This window comes from Mirounga leonina, unplaced genomic scaffold (genome assembly GCF_011800145.1).
Source record: "Mirounga leonina isolate KUSES-001 unplaced genomic scaffold, KU_Mleo_1.0 Mir_118, whole genome shotgun sequence".
In the NCBI taxonomy this organism is placed as follows: domain Eukaryota; kingdom Metazoa; phylum Chordata; class Mammalia; order Carnivora; family Phocidae; genus Mirounga; species Mirounga leonina.
This window is the reverse complement of record NW_023270277.1, coordinates 527,276-547,509: the sequence shown is the minus strand read 5'-3', so window position 1 is coordinate 547,509 and position 20,234 is coordinate 527,276. Positions and strand designations below refer to the sequence as shown.

Genomic DNA, 20,234 nt, shown 5'->3' with positions numbered 1-20,234 from the left:
TTTGCATCACTAGTAATTTCTGATTGCACACTGGACATTGTCAGTGACACAAGGTAGTGGTTGTATCTTCCTCCTGTGGATTTTTGTTCAACACATTTACTATAATCACCTTAAACATAGGGGTGGTGGGTTTGTGGAAAACAAAGGTGTTTATTAAACCCCTGTAACTTTAAAGCATTCCGCCTCCCAAGGTGTCTCATCTGCAGGTGTTCCCGAAGCTTGGTTTTAGGCTCTGTTAGGACAGTTTTATGGTGACCTTCGTGCCTGTGGTGTAGCCCTTCCGGATTCACAGCTGCATGTCTGGGAGTTAACAGTTTCTCCACCCCAGGTGCGGTGGACTTGCAGTGTTATCAGCACTGTTAGACCTCTAGTATCTTTGTTTGCTCATGCCCCTCAGTGCCTTTCCAGAGGGCCACTGAAAAGTCTTTCCCTGTGCACTGGTATCCTGGCATTCAACCAAGGACTTCTGGAAAACCTACATACACAAACTTCTAACTCACCCCCACCACCTCCTTCAGGGGACTCTGTTGCCTTGCCCCACAGGTTCAGGCTGATTCAGAAACCCTGCATCCTTGTCTTTGTCTCCTCACTGCAGCAGGACTACATGCTATGCTTGAGTTCCACTGTCCCAGGTGGTGCTCACCTTGTGATGTCCCTTCTCTCAGGGCTCATGGGCTTAGACTGCCAGCCGCCCAGTGCCTGAGAACAAGTGTGCCTTGTTTTTTGAGTGTAGTGGTTCTACTGCAGAAGATATGCTGTGTGGGCTTCTAATGCTCCTTGTTCTTTCTGTGCTCACTGATCTCAGAACCTGTGTTGGATAGGAGATTTATGCCACCAGCTGCTTAGTCTTGTTTCCTGTGTCCAATGTCTCGTGTAAGGACTTGAAAATTTCACTGTGCATATAAATCATAAAGGGAATCTGTAAAAGATCAATTCTTAGGCCGCTTTCTCTGAGATTCATATTTTACAGGCATGAAGATAAGACTTTGAAATCTCCATTAATTTGACATTGCACATGTTCTGACACACATCATGAAACACTGCTTCCATGCAGCAGGGCCATCCTACATGGGATACTCTAGTTCCCCATGCACTTTGTCTGTTACTAGGAAGAAGCGTGTTAAAAAATGTCCATGTTTGTAGGTTGGTGAAGCATTAATCAGTGCATAATCTAAATCCAACTTTTAACCTTAAATTTTTTATTTAAGTTCTAGTTAGTTAACATACAGTGCAATATTGGTTTCAGGAGCAATTCAGTGATTCATCACTTACATACAACACCTAGTGCCCATCACAACAATTGTGTGCCCTCCCATCCCCCATCTAGCCCATCCCCCACCCACCTCCCTCCATCAACCCTCAGTTTATTCTCTATCATTAAGAGTCTCTTATGGTTTGTTTCCCTCTCTTTCTTCCCTCCTCATCTGTTTTGTTTCTTAAATTCCACACATGAATGTAATCATATGGTATTTGTCTTTCTCTTATTTCACTTAGCATGATACACTCTAGCTCCACCACATTATTACAAATAGAAGATTTCATTATTTTTGATGGCTGAGTAATATTCCATTGTGTTTACACACCACATCCTCTTTATCCATTCATCATCAATGGACATTTGGGTCTAAATGTAATTTTTTAAACAGAAATATTAATTGTAGTTTTAAAATAATTTTGAACAAATTAAATAATTAAAATGATTTTCAATAATATTTTCATATGAGAGCACAGTGCTACATATCTCATGCTTGTTCGTGGGCTATCTGTATTCAGTCTGAGGCACCCACCTTGGGCTCATAGCCAGCTTCCTTCCACATTTGTTTCCATGAAATTAACTAACAGGTCACTAGAATGGGCAGCAATTGGTGGCATTACTGAAGTTCTGAATTTTGGATATTCTGACCTAACATAGAGTGAACAATTACAAAGTGGTTTCTCACTGGAGGCTACTGAGAAGGTAGTACACAACATTTCAATTATGCAGACCATAGACGGAAGACTCCAAGCCCAAACCGTTATTATACATGGCTCTTTAGAATATGCTTCCTTGTGGTGGGCTGTCATGGCCCAGTGTTCTTAGAGATGCTCAGCAATGGGACTTTGATTTCTTTTTTATCTTGATCAATAAAGACTAATGATTATTAAACCTAGGAAAGACTCAAATGCTAGCAAGCAGCCAAATTTATACCACTTAGTGTTCAATCAAAAATGAGTGTTCTGCCCAGCAGACGACCATGCCCGTGGGTCACAAGTTTGCAATTTCTACCTTGATAAATCCTGCTGGAGGTATGGGTCCATTTTTAACATAATTTCATGCTGTACTATAACACGATCATAATGGTGCAGAACACAGCACCTCAGTATTGCGCATGGTGACACAGAGCACTGCGTGGCTGGGGGTAGAGGGGCCAAAGCTGCGCACACGGTCACACTGACCTGGCCAACAAGGACCCTGTGGGGCCCTCACAACTCAGAGGAGACTGAAGGAAGAGTCACAATTATCACTATACTTTCAAGCTGTGAAGTGTATGTGACTCTCCCAGGCTGACACGGTCACAGGGAGAAGCTGTCGGGGTCACCAGGGGTCTGGGCATGACACCAAGAGCAGGTGGGCTGCACTGTGAGGGGACATCCCCAGATGTGTCCCCAGCATGCTGCTTCCCCCCTCGCCGCACAGCCCTGAGGAGACAGGCTTTAAAAATACTTCTTGGGGCGCCCGGGTGGCTCAGTCGTTAAGCGTCTGCCTTCGGCTCAGGTCACGATCCCAGGGTCCTGGGATCGAGCCCCGCATCGGACTCCCTACTCCGTGGGAAGCCTGCTTCTCCCTCTCCCTCTCCCCTTGCTTGTGTTCCCTCTCTCACTGTGTCTCTCTCTGTGAAATAAATAAAATCTTAAAAAAAAAAATACTCCTTGCCTTACTCAGATGTTATGACCTTGTATCATAAAATTCATGCTTTTAGAAATGAAACTGATTAGAACAAAATGCATGTAAGACTTTTATAAACACTTCTTTTTTTGTGGAAAACAAGATGTAACTCACTTATACTCCTAAAAAATAAATGGAAAAAAATAAAGAAATCTAACACAGTCTGAATAAACTGGTTTTCCCTACAAGACCTACAACTGGGTATGAGGCAGTCATCTGCATTTTGGATCTTGGCCCACGTACCAGCATGGAATTTTAAATTTGTTACGAACACGAGAAACTACTTTTTCAGGATCAGAGATTCAGCAACAAGAGGCAAAGAAGCCACGCTGAACTATTACCTCTGAGTTCCGCATCACTGCTCTGAAAAGTTTTTCTTTAAGGGAAGGATTTTTTAATAATTATGTAATTAATTTCACTGTCAGTATCTAATTTAAGGTAAGTACATGGAGTCTCTGATGACGGATTATCTTGACTGCAGTATCACAGGCCCTTCTAAACAGTATTCACGTTCAGTGTTCTTGTCTTTTTTACTTTGAGAAACTGTAATCACCTTGACACAGGGCGGGCTTCATGCCCATTTCGGGGAAAGCGTTGGTGATCGTGCTGTGTCTATACTGTAATTTTTCCTTCAGCTTTCTTTAGTGACTTTGACGTGGTAATTTTGCTTCAGAAACTGTTCTCCTCGCCGGTTGGTCTCCGTGGTGCATGACGGCCCAGGCCTCCATGGCTTCCTCCTCGTGCCTACAGGGCAGCTTCTGCCTCAGCTGCACATGCACGTGCAGGCGGGAGGCGGGTCGGCTGGAGTGCCACTGTCCACGTGTCCTGCGGCTGACGGGGCCACAGCAGAGGTGCTCCGTGCACCAGGTCCTCGGGTGTGCCCCGAGAAGCAGGAAACCACGCCACTACCCACACGCAAGGTTCCGACCGTTGGGAAAGCCATTCTCCAGCCACAGCGAAGGCAAGTGCCAGAGCTGCTAATGGGCCTTTAATGCGCCATGAGCCCGTCCTGGTGGCACCAGGATGACCGCCCAGGCCAGGCCAGACCGCTCTGTGTCCCCACGGGCCGCTCCCCGGGGACGCGCTCCAGAGGAGCAGGTAGGCAGACAGGCGCCAGCTCCACGTCACTGACCTGCCTCCGCACAAGGTCCCGACCCACCCAGCCCAGGGGGCTCGCGGCCCCGGGCAGCCCGCCACCCGAAGTCCCCGCGAGAGAATGTGCCTGAGCAGCGCCACCTTGCCTCCTGAGTAAGGAGCGAATCCAGCCCGGCGCTTTCCTCTGGGCACTGAGAATGGTCACACCCTTCGAAGTACAAAATAACAAAACAAATATTTATTTAATGTAACAATATTTTAAGACAGCAGCAGAAGTGCTTTTTGCTCCTTTTTTACACAAAAAGAATCTACAGCTAAAACAGGCCACGCAAAGGGACCTGGAACCCACACAAGGTTTGACCCTTACCAGAACGTATCATTTACTAAATTAAATAAATTCTTAGTCAGTGATTCTACAGGAGTTTAAAATTATGTAGCTTTTTAAAAGTCACATATTTCCTAGTTTTCTAGCTGTGTGTCACTTAATTTCCTTGGAATGTCTTCAGTTGTCTGTCGATATTTGAAGGTCTCTGAAACGAAGGAACCTGTCTTCTGTGCAGAGGATTTTCTTCCTTCCGAATCCTTCCCGGTGGTTTGTGCTGAGCTCCTCCCTGGAACGGCAGCCCGGCTCGCGCGGACACAGTTTTCCCGCCGCCTGGGACACGGCCGTGCCACTGGAGACACAGGCAGAGGAGAAGCACGACGGCCCCCTCTGTCCTTCACTCCTCGCGACACGCCAGACATTTTAAAGGAAACCATGGAGCCTATCTTCTTACACACAATATACCTCACTGAGTCATTCTGTGCTTTTGACATAAAAGCAAATCCACTGTATGAGATAGAAACGCAGAAATATTGAATATAAATTACAGTTAATGCAAGAACAGTAATTCGCTATTTCCACATTTTCAGTACAAAAGAACTCTAAGTTTTAGCTGCTGCTCATACAAAACTATAAAATTAAAATAGTATAATATAATTAAATGTGATTTTAGTAGAAATCTATTACAAAGATTTCTCTGAAACTTCAGGTGTGGGAGGGAATGTCGTTGCTACCACGTCCACGGAAGCCGTTTGCCACAAGCAAGGGTGAGGAATGCCCGCACCCCATTCTGCAGTTCTTTCCCAGGGGCCACAGGGGCTGCCCATGGAGGCCCGGCCCCTCCACAACCCCCACCTGGAAGCGGCTCCTGGTGCCCTCGTCCTGACGGCCTCCCCACCTGCTGGGCGCATCCCTCACCTCCTCACTCCTGTGACACCAGAGGGTCCCCGCAGACCCGTGAGGGATGCAGCAGGTGGTCACGTGTGCTACCGGTGGGGCGGGGTGGGGGGGGCGGCGTGGTGACAGCGGCGCGAGCTTCCCTGTGACAGGTGCTTACTTCTCCTGCAATAGTGCAAACAGCTCTGGTCTGGTCTCTATGCTCTTCACTAGGTCCCTGGACACAAAAGAATGGGGGATGCAGACCACAAACGCTGTTCTGTGCATAGTCGTCCCAGGGACAGCACATGCGATGTCATCAGATATGGGGCAGGGGCTCAAGAGTTGGGGGGCTCCAGGCAAAGCCAGGCTTCCAGGGGTCTGAAGATGTCGGTCGTGCTGATTCCTGAACCAGAGCTCAGATCCACACACGCCCAAATCACAGCTTGGAAGGAAGAACTTGTCAGTTAGAACTTACTACTCAACGCTTTCAGGGTCTGAATTTAAATCAGTAAATTTACCAACAAACCTGTCATATTTACACACTCAGTGGAACTTTGGAGAAGACCTATATGGAATATACTCTGTATGTTCTTAGGCCGTCCACGGTCTCAGGTCCTGTGTCTCAACACAACTGCCTGCAAAGCCAGCACGTGTGTGGTGGGCAAACCCAGACCAGAACAGTAATTTAATGCCCGAATCGCAAGTACTTCTCAGGCCTGGACTTCTGTTTCTGAGCGTCACTGTCTCTGCTGGGTCCCCAACACTTGCTGTTGCCTTACACCATCCTGGGCTCATCCTGTTCTGTCTCCGGATCAACTCAGCCTTCCAAATAAATACTTATATGCATTATATAAACATACATACTTAGTATGTATAACGTAAGTAAACGAGAAACAAATACTGTGTTATTATAATTACATACAAATGTGTATTTTATACAAATATATCCCCTCAACGAGAAACGCTGTTTAACCCAAACACAGACCCTGCTCCAACCTTGCTACTTATTTTTGCTACTCAGTACCTGGGGCCCTGGATGTAACCCTGTGATCCTCACTTTCCTAATCTATAAGTAGAGTTAACGTGGCCACCTTTGGGAGACTGGAAAGGGTGACATATGACGATACGGCGCTGTGCCTGAAATACAGGTGTGCTGATGAACACAACACAGACGTGAGAGCCTGTTCTCCGTCATCAGGTTTCACATCCACTCCAGCACCTGCTTATACTAAATTTTCTCAGCAGCTCCTTTTTCACGGATGTTGAACTTCGGTCTTAGCCAAGATTATGTCAAACATTACAGATGCCAATTTGGGGGGGATGCACCCTCATTAGTGCACTTTTTAAATTTCTGTTTAGTGTCTGGAAGCGCGGAGAGGAGACTATGTGCAAGCGTCCATGTGAACAGCTCTGCTCGAATCCCTGCAAGGCACCTGCCTCACACAGATTCCCACCGTTACCCTCAGAACGGCAAAATTCTCACCACCAACACCCAGTGCCATACTGACGTTTTTATCAAGATATTTTTCAGGAAAAAAAAAGCAACACCTAAGAAATTACCCTGGAAGTTTTCCTTCATGCCTATGGCTTCCCATCATTCAAACAGCGAAGAATCTGTGTTCAGGAGGCCACGGCAGGAAGTGGGGAGCACCTGCCTGATGATGCCTTGCAGCCTTCTCCTCCGGGAAATAATGGCACTGCACTGGCGCTGAGCTGCTGGGCCGGTGGCAGGTACGAGGTCCCCACAGCCTTGGCAGTCTGCGCCCTGCTCTCCTCCCCTCTGCCCGACCCTACCTCCTTTCATTCCGAGAAGGCTCCTGAATCAGTGAGAAGACCCATTGTGCCAAGGCCGACTGCGCTGTCATGGACAGCTTGCTGGAATCTTACTGACAATCTTCAGGGAGGAACAACTCCTAAATGGACCATCATGGGGACATGAGCACTTTCATTTGCAAAAGTGTGGGCTTCCCCGAAACGAATGTGACTGAGTAGTTCAGCTGCAGTGTGTCTTAGTTCTAGGGAGGCACCAGGAGAGGAGCCAAGTAACGGGCACCCACCGTGAGCCTGCTTCTGCGGTCCTGAGTTTGGAGGATGTTGGCTGTCCTTCCTCCCCCCACGGACACAGGAGGGTTGCTTCCCTTGCACCTGCTGGGTGCTGTGGGGGTGCCTGGACATGCTGGGCTTCGTGTCCTCAGGAGCTCAGAGCACGAAGGTGGTAAGCAGCTTGCACAGGAGGTCTCGGGGGACGTCTGCCAGGGGCCCCCAGGGAGAAGCCTTGCCCACACGGAGGGACCAGGCACACGGGACGAGCTTCCCCGGGCGGCCTCCAGGGAAACCATGAAGCTCCTCACAGAGCAAGTCATGCGCTTGTCCGTCTGTCCCATGGCAGGCAGGCCTTGCAGCCGTGACCACTGGGCTGGCCCCGTGACCCCCCGGACCAGCTGCTTGGCCCAATGTGGTTCACGTGGGCTTGAGCTATGACCCGTTTCTGCTTCTGCTTTTCATCGGTCAACTCTCGTGGGCAGCTCTTCCCTCTGGGGCAGAGAAGAAGGGCCATGGGCCCCACACGGTGGGGACTTGCCTAATTCTCTTTAAATAGACCCAGAATTAAGATAGTTTCTTAACAGCTTCAGCTCTTCCTGCCGTTCCTGTCCTCATTTACTTTGAGAGCACCGCGTGTCCAGAAAATGGGCACTGTGTGCCTCAGCCCTGACCCTCCCCGCCGGAGTGCCCTGAGGCCAGGAACCCCCCGGCAGGACTCGCGAGCCCGTGGCACATGCAGAAAGGAGCCCACAGTGGCTCCCTGGTGAGGCCACCCCTGCTGCTGGGAACCAGCTCCACATGTGCTTCAGGAGAAGAGCCCCAGCAAACGGAGACAGCTTCTCCCCAGCTGCTTGGCTATCTCCACAGTGGGGTGGCTGTTTTAATCCAGTGGGATCCCCCCTGAAATAATATTTCTCATTTGTTTTCTCTCCAAGGAGCAACTCTTAAAGGCACAAGTAGCCATCAAATATTAATTATTGTTGAGGGAAAAGGTTTATTCTGAAATTGTTTCCCACAGCTAAATTAAGACACGCATCTCAGGAACGAATAGCAGGTGCCACACAGAATGGTCTCAGCATTTCATAAGAAATAGGTAAATAATTTTTCTATTTAAATTTGACATGAGTGGAAACATTTAGTCTGTTATTCTAAAATATAAATTCATTAATTTTGTGAAGACAGCTATCTAAATTACTTACACTGTATCAATTTTTAAATATCACAATACAATTATTAAAAGCAAATGATTTTACTGACAACAGATTATTGCCATATTCTTCAAACCGAAATCGTTATCATCATAAGATGAAAAATCTCTTATGAAACATGAATAATGGAGAAAAAATAGGACCTGACTCTTCCTAGACTCTTCATGGGTGTTTGGAAGCCAGCAGGCTTGCCACCATTACCCAATCTACTTGAGATAAAGATCAATAAAATACTGAAGCACATGATGAAAAGGAGAGAGGGATGGGAAAATATTATTCTAGAAAAATACGGTATTAAGTAGGCTTGCGGGCTTCGAAGGAGAGCCAGCGCCCCAGCATAACCCCGTAACCAATGCAGCCACGCCTCAATGTGACGAAGCCACGTCTTGCATAAAGCTTGTTAGACACAGCTTGGATCCATGTGACAAAGACGGATGAAGGATGAAGAAAGTTCTAAGAGACAGTCATTTCTGATTTACAAGGGGAAAAGCCAACATTTTGTGAACTAATAATAACGGGGAAAAACAAACCCATCTCACACAGGGATACGAGAGCTTCGGAGTCTTGCCGCAGTTGTGTAAAAATGTGGCTCCATTCTGACTTCAGCATCAGCGTCCTAACTGCCATGCAACAAGTTAGCCCTGAGCTCAGTGGCTGAAACGACACAAACACTGCTTATCACTGCGGGAGGGCAGGACTCTGAGGGTGTGAGCGGGGCTGGTCCTCGTGGCCGCCGGTGGCGAGTCTGATCCTCGCTGTCCCACACCCCCTCTCGCACGGGGACCAGCGAGTACACGGCCCCGTGGCAGCCCAGGATCCCCTCCCCATCTCGGATCTCAGACACACCTGCAAGGTCCCTTCTGCATGGCAGTAACATACGCTTTCACGGGCTCCAGGGATTGGGCCGTGGGCATCTTTGAGGTTGTTGGCTACCACAGTCCCCAGGGACTAGAAAATACACTTATATACGTGAGTATTCAATCATGGTTGTTTAACAGATGAATGGCTGACTGACGGAAAAAGTATTTTCCTAATGCTAAATCACCCAGTCTCTTCTCTCAGCCTCTGCAGCCAGCCTGCCTGGTCCACACTCTGGTCTACACCCTGGCACCATTTATACCCCTTGGCGAGCTACTAATTTCCCGAGAATCAGTTCCTCACCTGTAAAATGGCAGTAATCAAGGGCTTGCCTAAACGGGGTGATGAGGACTGCATGAATAGACAGGAGGTGCTCAAGCATACTGAGTACACAGTAAACGCTACAAAGCTGTTCATTCCAGAAGGCAGAGTTCTAGGCCCAGAGCATGCAGTGGGTCAAATTCCAACTCAGGCATGCACTAGCTGCGTTTCCTTGGGAAATGAATTAACACCTTGTGTACCATGTCTACCCCTTTCTGCACAAAGCAGGTAATCACGATAAATACACAGCATTTAGGAGGATTCCTGCCATAGAAAACCTGCTCCGTAAATTGTGGCTGTCATTGCGGTTATCATCACAATTACTATTCCTTTCTGACCACGTCCACCTAGTTCCCCTCCTCCCAGCCTACCTCTGGCAGCCACTAATCTGTCACTGTTTCTATGAGGATGTTTCTCTCTCTCTCTTTTTTTTTTAGATTCTACATATCAGTAAAATCATACAGTATTTGTCTTTCTGATTCACTCCACTCAGTATGATCCCATCAAGGTCCATCCAAGCTGTCACAAATGGTAGGATTTCCCATTTTCCTAAGGCCATACACGATTCCATTGTAGATGTAGATGTAAGTACACCTATATTCTTGTTCCATGCATCCATCAGTAGACACTGAGGTTGCTTCCTATCTTGGTGCTTGTGAATAGGCTGCAGGAACATGGGAATACAGGGGTCTCTCCCAGACAGTGATTTCATTGCCTTTGGATATATTCCCAGAAATGGAATTGTGGGGCCATATGATGGTTCTATTTTTAACATCTTGAGGAACCTCCATACTGTTCTCCAGAGTGGCTGCACCAGTTTGCATTTCCCACCGGGAGTGCACGAGGTTCCCCTTTCTCCACATCATCCCAACACCTGTTGTTTCTTGTGTTGTTGATTCTAGCCATTCTGACAGGTGTGAGGTGATACCTCACTGTGTTTTTTTTTCTTAGAAAGGGAGTGTGGGAGAGGAACAGAGGGAGAGAATCTCAAGCAGACTCCCTGCTGAGCACAGGGCCTGATGTGGGGCTCAATTTCACAACCCTGAGATCATGACCCGAGTAGAAATCCAGAGTTGGACGCTTAACCAACTGAGCCACCCAGGTGCCCCTGTGCAGAAGCCTTTTTGTGTGATGTTCCACTTGTTTATTTTTGCTTTTGTTGTCTTTGCATTTGGGGTCAAATTTCAAAAATCATCACCAAGACTAATATATCAAGGCACTTATACCCTACATTTTCTTCTAGGAAGTTTATGGTTTGGGGTCTTACATCCAAGTCTTTCATCCATTTTGAGTTCATTTTTGTGTATGGTGTAAGAAAGTGGTCCAATTTCATTCTTTTGCAAGTAGCTGCCCAGCTTTCCAAATACCATTATTGAAGAGACTCTCTTTTTTCCATTGTATATTCTCAGCTCTTTTGTAATAAACTAATTGACCACATAAGCATAGGTTTATTTCTGGGCTCACTGATCTATGTGTCTGTTTTTATGCCAATACCAGATGGTTTTGATTACTATAACTTTGTAATATAGTTTGAAATCACGGAGCATGATGCCTTCAGCTTTGTTCTTTTCAAGATTGCTCTGGCTTTTGTTTTTTCTTGGCTTCATACAAATTTCAGGATTGTTCTATTTCTGTGAAAAATGCTACAGGAATTTTGATAGGGAGTGCACTGAATCTGTAGATTGCTTTGGGTAGTATGGACATTTCAATGATATTAATTCTTGCAATCCATGATCATAAGTTATCTTTTCATTTATTTGTGCCTTCTTCGGTTTCTTTCATTTATGTCTTATAGTTTTCAGTGTACAGGTCTTTCACCTCCTTGGTTAAATTTATCCCTAGGTATTTCATTCTTTTTCATGCAATTTCAAAAGGGATTTTCTTAAATTTTCACTTTGATAGTTGTTATTAGTGTACAGAAATACAATTGATTTTTGTGTATTTGTATATTTGTATATCTGCAAATTTGCTCAATTTATTACTGCTAACAGTTTTTGGTAGAGTTTTTAGGGTTTTCTCTATATAATACCATGTCACTACAAATAGAGACAGTTTCACTTCTTCCTTTCCAATCTCGATGCCTATTATTTCCTATTCTTGCCTAATTCCTCTGGCTGGGACTTTGAGTCCTATGCTGAATAGGACTAGGAAGGGTGGCATCCTTGTCCTGCATCTGACCTTCGATGAAAACCTTTCAGCTTCTCACCACCGAGTACGCTGGTAGCTGTGGACTTATCATATATGGTGGGCTTTATTGCGTTGAGATACATTCCCTCTGTACACAGTCTGTTGAGCATTTTCATCATGAAGAGATGTTGAATTTTATGAATGACATTTTTCTGCACCTATTGAGATAATGGTATGATTTCTGTCCTTTGTTTTGTTAATGCAGGGTAGCACAGTGACTGAACTATGGATAGTGAAACCTCCGTGCATCCTTGGGACAAATACCCTTGACCAAGGTGTACGATCCTTGTACTGTACTGTTGAATTCAGTCTGCGAATATTTTGTTGAGGATCTTTGCATCGATGTTCATCAGGAATATTGGCCTGTAATTTCTTTTCTTGCCTGGTTTTGGAGTTAGTTTGAAATGCTGACCTTGCACAGTAAGTTTGGAATTCTCCCCTCCTCTTCAATTTTTTAGGAGAGTTTGAGAAGATTGGTGTTAATTCTTTAAATGTTTGATAGAATTCACTGTTGAAGTGATCTGGTCCTGGACTTTTCTCCGCTGGGAGTTTCTGCTTACTGATTCGGTCGCCTCACCAGTAAAGGGTCTGTTCAGATATTCCCTTTCTTCATGATTCAGTTCCAGTTAGTCATATATTTCTGGGAATGTATCCATTTCGGCTGGGTCATCTGATTGTTGGCATGTTATTGTTCACAGTGGTCTTGTGATTCTTTGTATTTCTGTAATATCAGTCATTTCTTCTTTTGAGTTCCCTCTCTTTTTTCATGGTGCGTATAGGTAAAATTTTGTCTATTTTGTTTATCTTTTCAAAAAACTAGCTCTTGGTTTCACTGATCTGTTGTCTATTTAGTTCTTATTTCATTTATATCTACCCTGCTCTTTATCATTTCCTTCCTTCTACCAGCTTTGGGCTTTGTCTGTTCTTCTGTTTCTAGTTCCTAGAGTTATAATGTTGGGTTGTTTATTTGAGCTCTCTCTTTTCTCCTAATGCAGGTATTCATCACTACCAATGTCCCTCTAAGGATTACTCTGGCTGCATCCCATACACTTTGGCATGTTGCATTTCATAATTTTCCTTTGTCTAACGATATTTTTGGATTTCTATTTTGATTTCTTCACTGACCCATTAGTTGCTCAGCAGCATGTGTTTTAATCTCTACATATTTGTGAATTTTTCAGTTTTCTCCTTGTAGTGGATTTCTAGTTTCATATCACTGTGATTGGAAAAGATTTCTGATATAATTTCAATCTTCTTAAAGGTTGAAATCATCTGTGGCTCTTAAGTAGTAAACTTAGCCTATTTATACATATTTTATTACTACTATATTTGTATTCATATTTAGCTTCTTACTTTGGCTCTTTTGTTACCTTATTTTTCTATTATTTTTTTCTTTGTGCATTTTTAACTAAGAGTTTTTTGCAATTTGTTCTTTTTCTTCTGATCTTTAATTTTACTGGTAGTTTTACAATTTGTGAAGCAGTTTAACAACAGAGGGACTTCCACACATTCATTCCAGTCCTCTGACTCTGAGTAATACACATTGTGTTCACTAGTCTGTATCTCTGCTCTCTTCAGCTGCTAGTACTTTCCACAGACTATGTTTGTGTAGATTCACATACATATTTGCCTCTTTTAATCTCCAACTGCCCTTCTGAGATCACTTTAATTTCTCTTCCTGAAATATGTCCCTTAGAAATTCTGTTAGTGAAATTCTCTGGTGACACAGTCTTCCAAATTCTCTTAATATTACCACGTCTGTATTTCTACCTTGTTCTAGAGAGATGGCTTTATGAGGAACACAAAGATATATCAACAGTTATTTCTGTCTCCATAGTTTTGAAACTGGACTGTTATATGTCTTCCTCTGTTACTGTTGAGAAATCAGCTGTCAATAAAGTTATCATTTTTCATAAGTGATCTACGATTTCTCTAGTTGATTTTAAGATTGATTTTTGGCAACAAATCAAAGTATATGATTCCATCAATCTGAAATTCAAAAATTTTTTAATTAATCTATGTTGACTGAGGTCAAAGTAGTGATTATTTTTCCTTGTCAGGGGAGGGGTAGCTTTGAGAATCTGTGATGTGCTACAGGTTGACCAGGGTGTTTTAAATTTCTTGAGCTGTTGCTTCCGAATTGTATACTTCCCTGTATGTGCCTCATCCTTCAATTAAACAGTTAACTATCATTCACTCATTATCTCTGCCTGGAAGCCCAGCTGTTCTTTCATCCAGAAAACTTTATTCCTTGTTTATATATTTAATATTTGTTACATTGTTTTATTGGTTTAATTATTTTTATTATGTCTGCTTTTTCTTTTTCACATTTACTAGTTTTTATCTGTTCTCATATAATTTCCATAAAATTTTATTTTGTGTTTTGATATATTTTTCCTATACATTTCTTGAATCATTCAGTTCTTTGAAATGACCTCAGTCTTTCTGAGTTTCTGGGTTTTTGTTTTGTTTTGTTTTTGTTTTGAAATCTGTAACTTGGAAAACCAGGTATTTACTATGAGGTATTTTTTCTTTAATTGCAGCTCCTTATTCATTTTTGGTAAGGTTTTCTTACGAGGGGAAGTACTCAGAGCAGTGTTATTCTGCCTCTGCCGCAGGTGCAGCAGGAGACAGGCAAGGGTCTGGTGTCTCAGGATCCGGTGGGCGCCCGAGAACCCGAGTGAGAACACACAGTGAAAGCACCCACTCTCAACTCAAGACAATGGAAACCTTCCTGACATGAAAACGTCAAGGAGTGGTCCGCTCTGTGCCCTCCCCAAAGGCCTGCGTGAGCACCAACCAGGTATGTAGGGGGCCAGGGGGGCTTGCAAGTGGGAGGTCAAGGGGACAGAGGAGAAATCACCTAAATAGATGATATGACGTGAATGAGACTTTCTTTGTTGTAAACATTCGGTGAGGATTTCTGATAGAGAAATAGTGTAGCAAACAGATGAAGTCAGAATTTTAAACTGTGTGAGGCACACCCAAGGGCTAACCCTCGTCTTATGGGAGGGGGTGGGGAGAAAATGTCACGTCTGGGAAGGGGAAGGGGAAGGGGTGGTTAAAAGGTTAGTTCAGAATAAACAAGGCAGCACAGGAAACCCGTCCAGTGATGGCGGACAGGAGAATGTGCATTCCACGAGGCTTGGCCACCTCTGCACAGAGAGGCTGCAGATGCAGCTGGGTCAGCAGCATAGGTTGTAAGAGCCGGAAACCCAGCCCTGAGGGATCCTGTGATTACAGAGCTGCTCTGAACTCTGTCTCTTGCTCAGCTGGGCTCAGTCCTGGGAGAATGAAAGTGATCTGAGCAACTCTGAAAATGTCACCATTAGAAATCCTGAGAGTCTAAGAATGATTCCAACTCACTTTTTCCATAAAACAAAGTGCAGGGCAGGGTCTGTTTATTCTCTGACCCACACATGCATGACCACTTCGCTGTGTTTGACATAATCCACTGTTGAGTGCAAAGGATGACTGCAGTGCTAAATAGCATTTAGAAGAGAAAAAGCCCAACAGCTAAGAATGTGGAGCAAACCAGCTGCTGGATTATTAATGGGATGATTAGTGTTTCCATCTGGAGAACCAAGTAGATAGTCTTTAAAATTTTTATAGGATTTTGAGTCTTGGTATCTTTTAAAAAATGATGATTTTCCGACTCTCTGAGATTCAGATTCTCTGTAATGTGTTTTGAACAACTCTGACATTTTGTTTTGAAGGTGAACTGTTTGACTAGTTAGAGAGATTGATAAGCTGTGCATCCCTCTTTCCCCCTTTTGTGATAAGGATGAGGAAGATGGCTGAGGACATGCACTCACAGCACCTCACGCTGGGCACTGTGCCCACACCAGTGTAAGGATCGTGTCCACTGAGCCCAAGAACAGAGATGGCTCGAGGCCGTGAGAGAGAGGTGCTGGGGAGACAGTGGGTAGGTTCTCCCCAACCCGTCTGCTCCTTTCTCAAGTGCGCACCCCATCTCCCACAGACTGCGTCACCTTTCCTGAGTGACTCCTGGGCATGTGTCCCACGCTCTGTACAACTCTCTCATTTAAGAGGAATCGCGTTAACGTGATCCTTGATGGTTTTTAAAAAACAGCCCTCAGCAGGCAGTTCAACCAGGATACTGTACAAAGGTGAAAAAAGCAGTGAAATAAAAATCTTAGGAAATTTCCTAGAAAGTAGCCAAATGAGAAACAAAAGGAAATGTGGAGAAGTAAGGGCTCTGACTGACAGAAGGAGGCGCTCGAGCACGCACGGATTCCGAGGTCCAGGGTGGGGGCCGGAGGGAGGCCCGCAGGGTGCCGTGAGCCCTGACGAAGGCCGAGGACGCAGCCTCAGCAAACACGAGATGTCAGAGACAAAGAAGAGGCCATATTCGGTCACCACGTTGGAAGCTGTCTGAGCAAATGCCCCCAGACCCTCAGCCACGTGAAGAGAAAACTTCCTGGCATTGCCACTAGAAACCACACACAGTGGAAACAGGCTCAAGCTTAGAGAAAATAACCCATTTTAAAATAACTTGAAACAGACTGGCCACCCACAGGCCTTGACTTCCAGTCAGAGTCCTTGAGGAGAAAGGATGCTGATTCTGTAAGAGCAGCAAATGCAGGAGTCCTGATGAGGTCAGGAGGCTGCAAACTTCTCCACGTGGAGCGACCCTAGAACTCGTGACTTGTGTGGGGTGAGAGTGGGCTCACACACATGACAGCAGCAGGGAAGTTACAAGGACAGAGTCATAAGGTCCTTGCATCCTTCCAGAAGGAGTGAAAAGACCTATGTTTCTATGTTGTAAGCCAAGTAGATATATGGCAAAAAATCAAGGGCGAGCTCTAAATAAATGCAAATGAAGTATATACATTTCAAACAAGCAAAGGAGAATTTTAGAAAAAAGACACATGAAAAACTTAACCAAAAGAATATAAAGATCAAGAAGAAGAGAAGGAGTATAGTAAAAAGGGACCAATAAAAATTCAAAGTCCGTGATCAGAAACAAGCTAGAATACACATCAGTCATCACCACACACTCCACCAAGGGGCACAGACTGTCAGATTGGAGCATAAGAAATAAGAAAGCACAAAAATGCAGATAAAATGAAAGGAATAAGGGAACAAAAATGAGTAGAAACTGTGGTATGTGGATCCATGGAGCCAAAAGGTGGTAAAATGAACAGTCTTCTGTTGAAATTAATCAAAAAGGAAAAAAAATAAACTCGATTGAAAAATATTAAAGAAGACCTAAGATTCTTTCAGCCATAGGAAAGATGACCCCCGCTATAGATCTAAATTTCATACAGTTACAATAAAAATCCGAAGACTTCTGTGGAATCTGATCAGAGGTTTTAAAAATTCCCAAGAAAAACAGGGAGAGAGAGGATGGGAACAACAGAGTGAATTAAAAGGAGGTAAGGCTTTTGCCTGCAGATAAAAATGCATTATAAACACGTAGCAATTAATGTGGTACTGGCTTTGACACTGACAAAGAGAGTATAAGCGGGGCTCAGCGGTAAACCTGCGGCCAGGACACGTGGCTGAGGATCCAGGTGGCACCACGGCCCCTAAGGAAACAGGTCACGATAAATCGTTACACAAGAAAATGAATCTGACCCCCATTTTTCACATGTTTTACAAAAACAAATCTCATATGCTTTAGAGATATGAAGTGAAAAGCAAACAAGAAAATATTTAGAAAAAATACAAGCAAGTTATCTTTTATGAACAAAGGATAAGAAAAGTTTCCCTGAACCAGATTCTAAATCCACACAGGAAGACATGGACGTGTTTAGCTGTGCTGAAATTAACTTCTATTTACCAGAAAATAGTGTAAGTACAACAAAAAACTAGCTGTAAACTGTGAGAGGTTTGTGACCGACAATCAGCAGAGTATTAGCTCCAAGCATATGTGAAGAATCCTGATGGGTCAGAGAGGGAAAGACAGACAACCTCATGTCCACATGCAAGCGTGCTGGACAGCATTTCACCGATGATGAGAAACCAAAGGTAAACACAGAGGAGGAAGCAAACAGACCTCCTCTGTGATGGCGGAAATGAAAATAAATCCCCAGCGAAACAGCCATTTTATACACACTGTATTTCAAAGCATTAAGCCCCAAAAGATACCTAGCAGTGCGGGAGCCGCGGGCCAGCAGGGACTCCCCAGTGCTGCTGGGAGGGGGAGCAGGTGCACGTGTGCACGCGTGTGGAGAGAAGGAGGCGTTACTTTAGAAACCAAACACTGGCATACTCGACCTCTGACTGTGGCAGCCCGATTTCAACAACACTGAGAAAAGCCCACAGAACAAGTCAAATGTCCATTGCTGATCAATAATCGATAAATAAATTGTAGTATATTCAGAGAATTAACATCACATAGCAACGAGCAAACAAAACACTAGACCCATATGCCACAACATTTGTGGATCTTAAAAACGTAACGGTAATTAAAAGTGTAAATCCCAGAATGTTATAACAGAGTAAAATTTTATAAGGCTCAAAATGAAATGGCACCTTTTTAGGGATACACATATATACATATACACAGACAAAAACATACACATATATATACACACACACGGATAAAGCTATCTTCTGTTAAAGGGATGACAACACAAGATTCAAGATGCTGTTTATTTCTGGATGGGCCAGAAAATGGTACAGAGATGTGACACGTAGATTAAAAAGCTCGCGACAATATTCTAATTATTGATCTGAGTTGAGTTTGTGGCCTTTTGTGTATTTTGCTTCACAGCTCACAAAGATGCTAAATGCAATCTTTAAATATCAAGAGCCACGTTAAAAGGTTAAAACGAAAAACAATGCTATTTTCAGAATGTTATGTCTGAACACGGACCTTGTTCTCAGGTCCCACTGCAGGACCAGCATCCGGTGGTGTAAGGAGTGCAACTGGGTATGATTTCTGATAAAACGTTCTCAGACTGTTTACGGGATTCTGATTTGCGTCCACTGATGCCCGTGGACGAGGAGCCTGCATCCTGGAAGGAGGCTGCAGCAGGCCCTCTGTGCGGAAGTGGGACTGGGCCCCTGTGGGGGGAGGCCCCGCGGCCAGGCCACTGCCCTGCTCTGGCCCAGCTGCGCGGTTCTCTGGGTGGGGAGGGGACTTGGAGCATGATGAACACTCACTGCAAGTACCCAGTATCGTGCTTGCTTGGGGGGCTTCTACTGATTCGGGAACAAACCCTGTGTAGCGTCCCTGTCAAGGGAGCCTGACAGAGGCGTCCTGAAAACAAGGTCAGCCTTCGGGCAAATCAGAGCAGGACTGTGAGATCTGCCTCAGAGCTGAGCATGCCCACCTGCTTGCTGAGATATAAGGAATCACGAGTACAACATACTACACTATGGTGCCGAGGCCTCCCCCATCCTGTCCTACGTCTGTCCTCTGCATCTGTCACCGTGCGTGACCTCTCCATCTTGGGGCGTCTGTGCTGACCGATACCCCCGCTAAGTTAGAGGAAGAGAAGCCGCGCTTACTGTGCTGGTGGGGTTGCCGTTCAAATGCAAGCCGCTGTCAAACAGTGGAGAGCAGGCCCGGCTGCCGTGGTCGCTGGCTGGCCCTGGGGACCCTGCGAACAAGCAGAGACGTTCCCTCAGACAGAGCACGGGGAGCCCTGGACTAGAGCGCCTGCTGTTTCCCGAAGCACCAGGCAGGCTCCCAGGACCCCACACCCACCCCTCACGCGGAATGGGCGGTTATAGGCTGAGCCGCCAACACCTGCCTTGCTCTGGGGCCCTGTGGCCTCCGCCGCCACCAATCCGGCCTCACACAGGAAATGGGGCAGACGGCGGACGACAGGCCACCTGACCGGAGGCTGCAGCACCAGGGTCCAGAGCCTGCGTCCACAGGGCACGGGGGACTGTCCGCATGGGTCCTGGGGACTCTACCCTGTCCTTTCCAGCACTAGCATCCCATCGGCTGATTTTTTAAACACTAGTCCTGATTTTCTGTTCTTCATCTTCAAATTACTTATCTGTTAGACATTTTCTGACTATGTTGGCACTGCAAAGTGCTTTAGTAGAAAACACAAATATGAAACATACAGATTTGTGGGCAGTGGTATTTAAAAACAAACACCTTGTGATCGGGCCAAGAGCAGAGGTCCAGGGCCAGGAAATGCCCGCACGTCACCTGCAGTCAGCCAGCCACCACTCTGAGCTAAGGGTTCCTCTTCTCAGTCACCTACACCCGCCCCTCTGAACGAGGCCCCTTGCTGGGGAGCCATGGGCACCTGCAGCAGCTCCCTGTAGGGCAACGAATCCCATTTGGTGGGGCCACCCAACTGGCAAGGGGAAGCGGACTCTGATCTGTAAATCTGTTTGTTTATTGTGAGAGGGGAAGAAGAGAGAGAGGAGGAGTCAGGGAGGGCAGAGGGAGAGAGAGAATCTC

At 45.3% G+C, this 20,234-nt stretch overlaps 1 protein-coding gene across 1 annotated transcript in view; it reads right to left on the bottom strand.

Moving 5' to 3' along the window:
* The window catches only part of LOC118007321 (gamma-2-syntrophin-like), a 219,473-nt gene that overhangs the window by 87,910 nt on the left and 111,329 nt on the right, over positions 1–20,234 (bottom strand). The window contains exon 9 of the mRNA XM_035000341.1: positions 19,322–19,413. Coding sequence (XP_034856232.1) covers positions 19,322–19,413 — 92 coding nt within the window. The remainder of the gene's footprint in view (positions 1–19,321; positions 19,414–20,234) is intronic.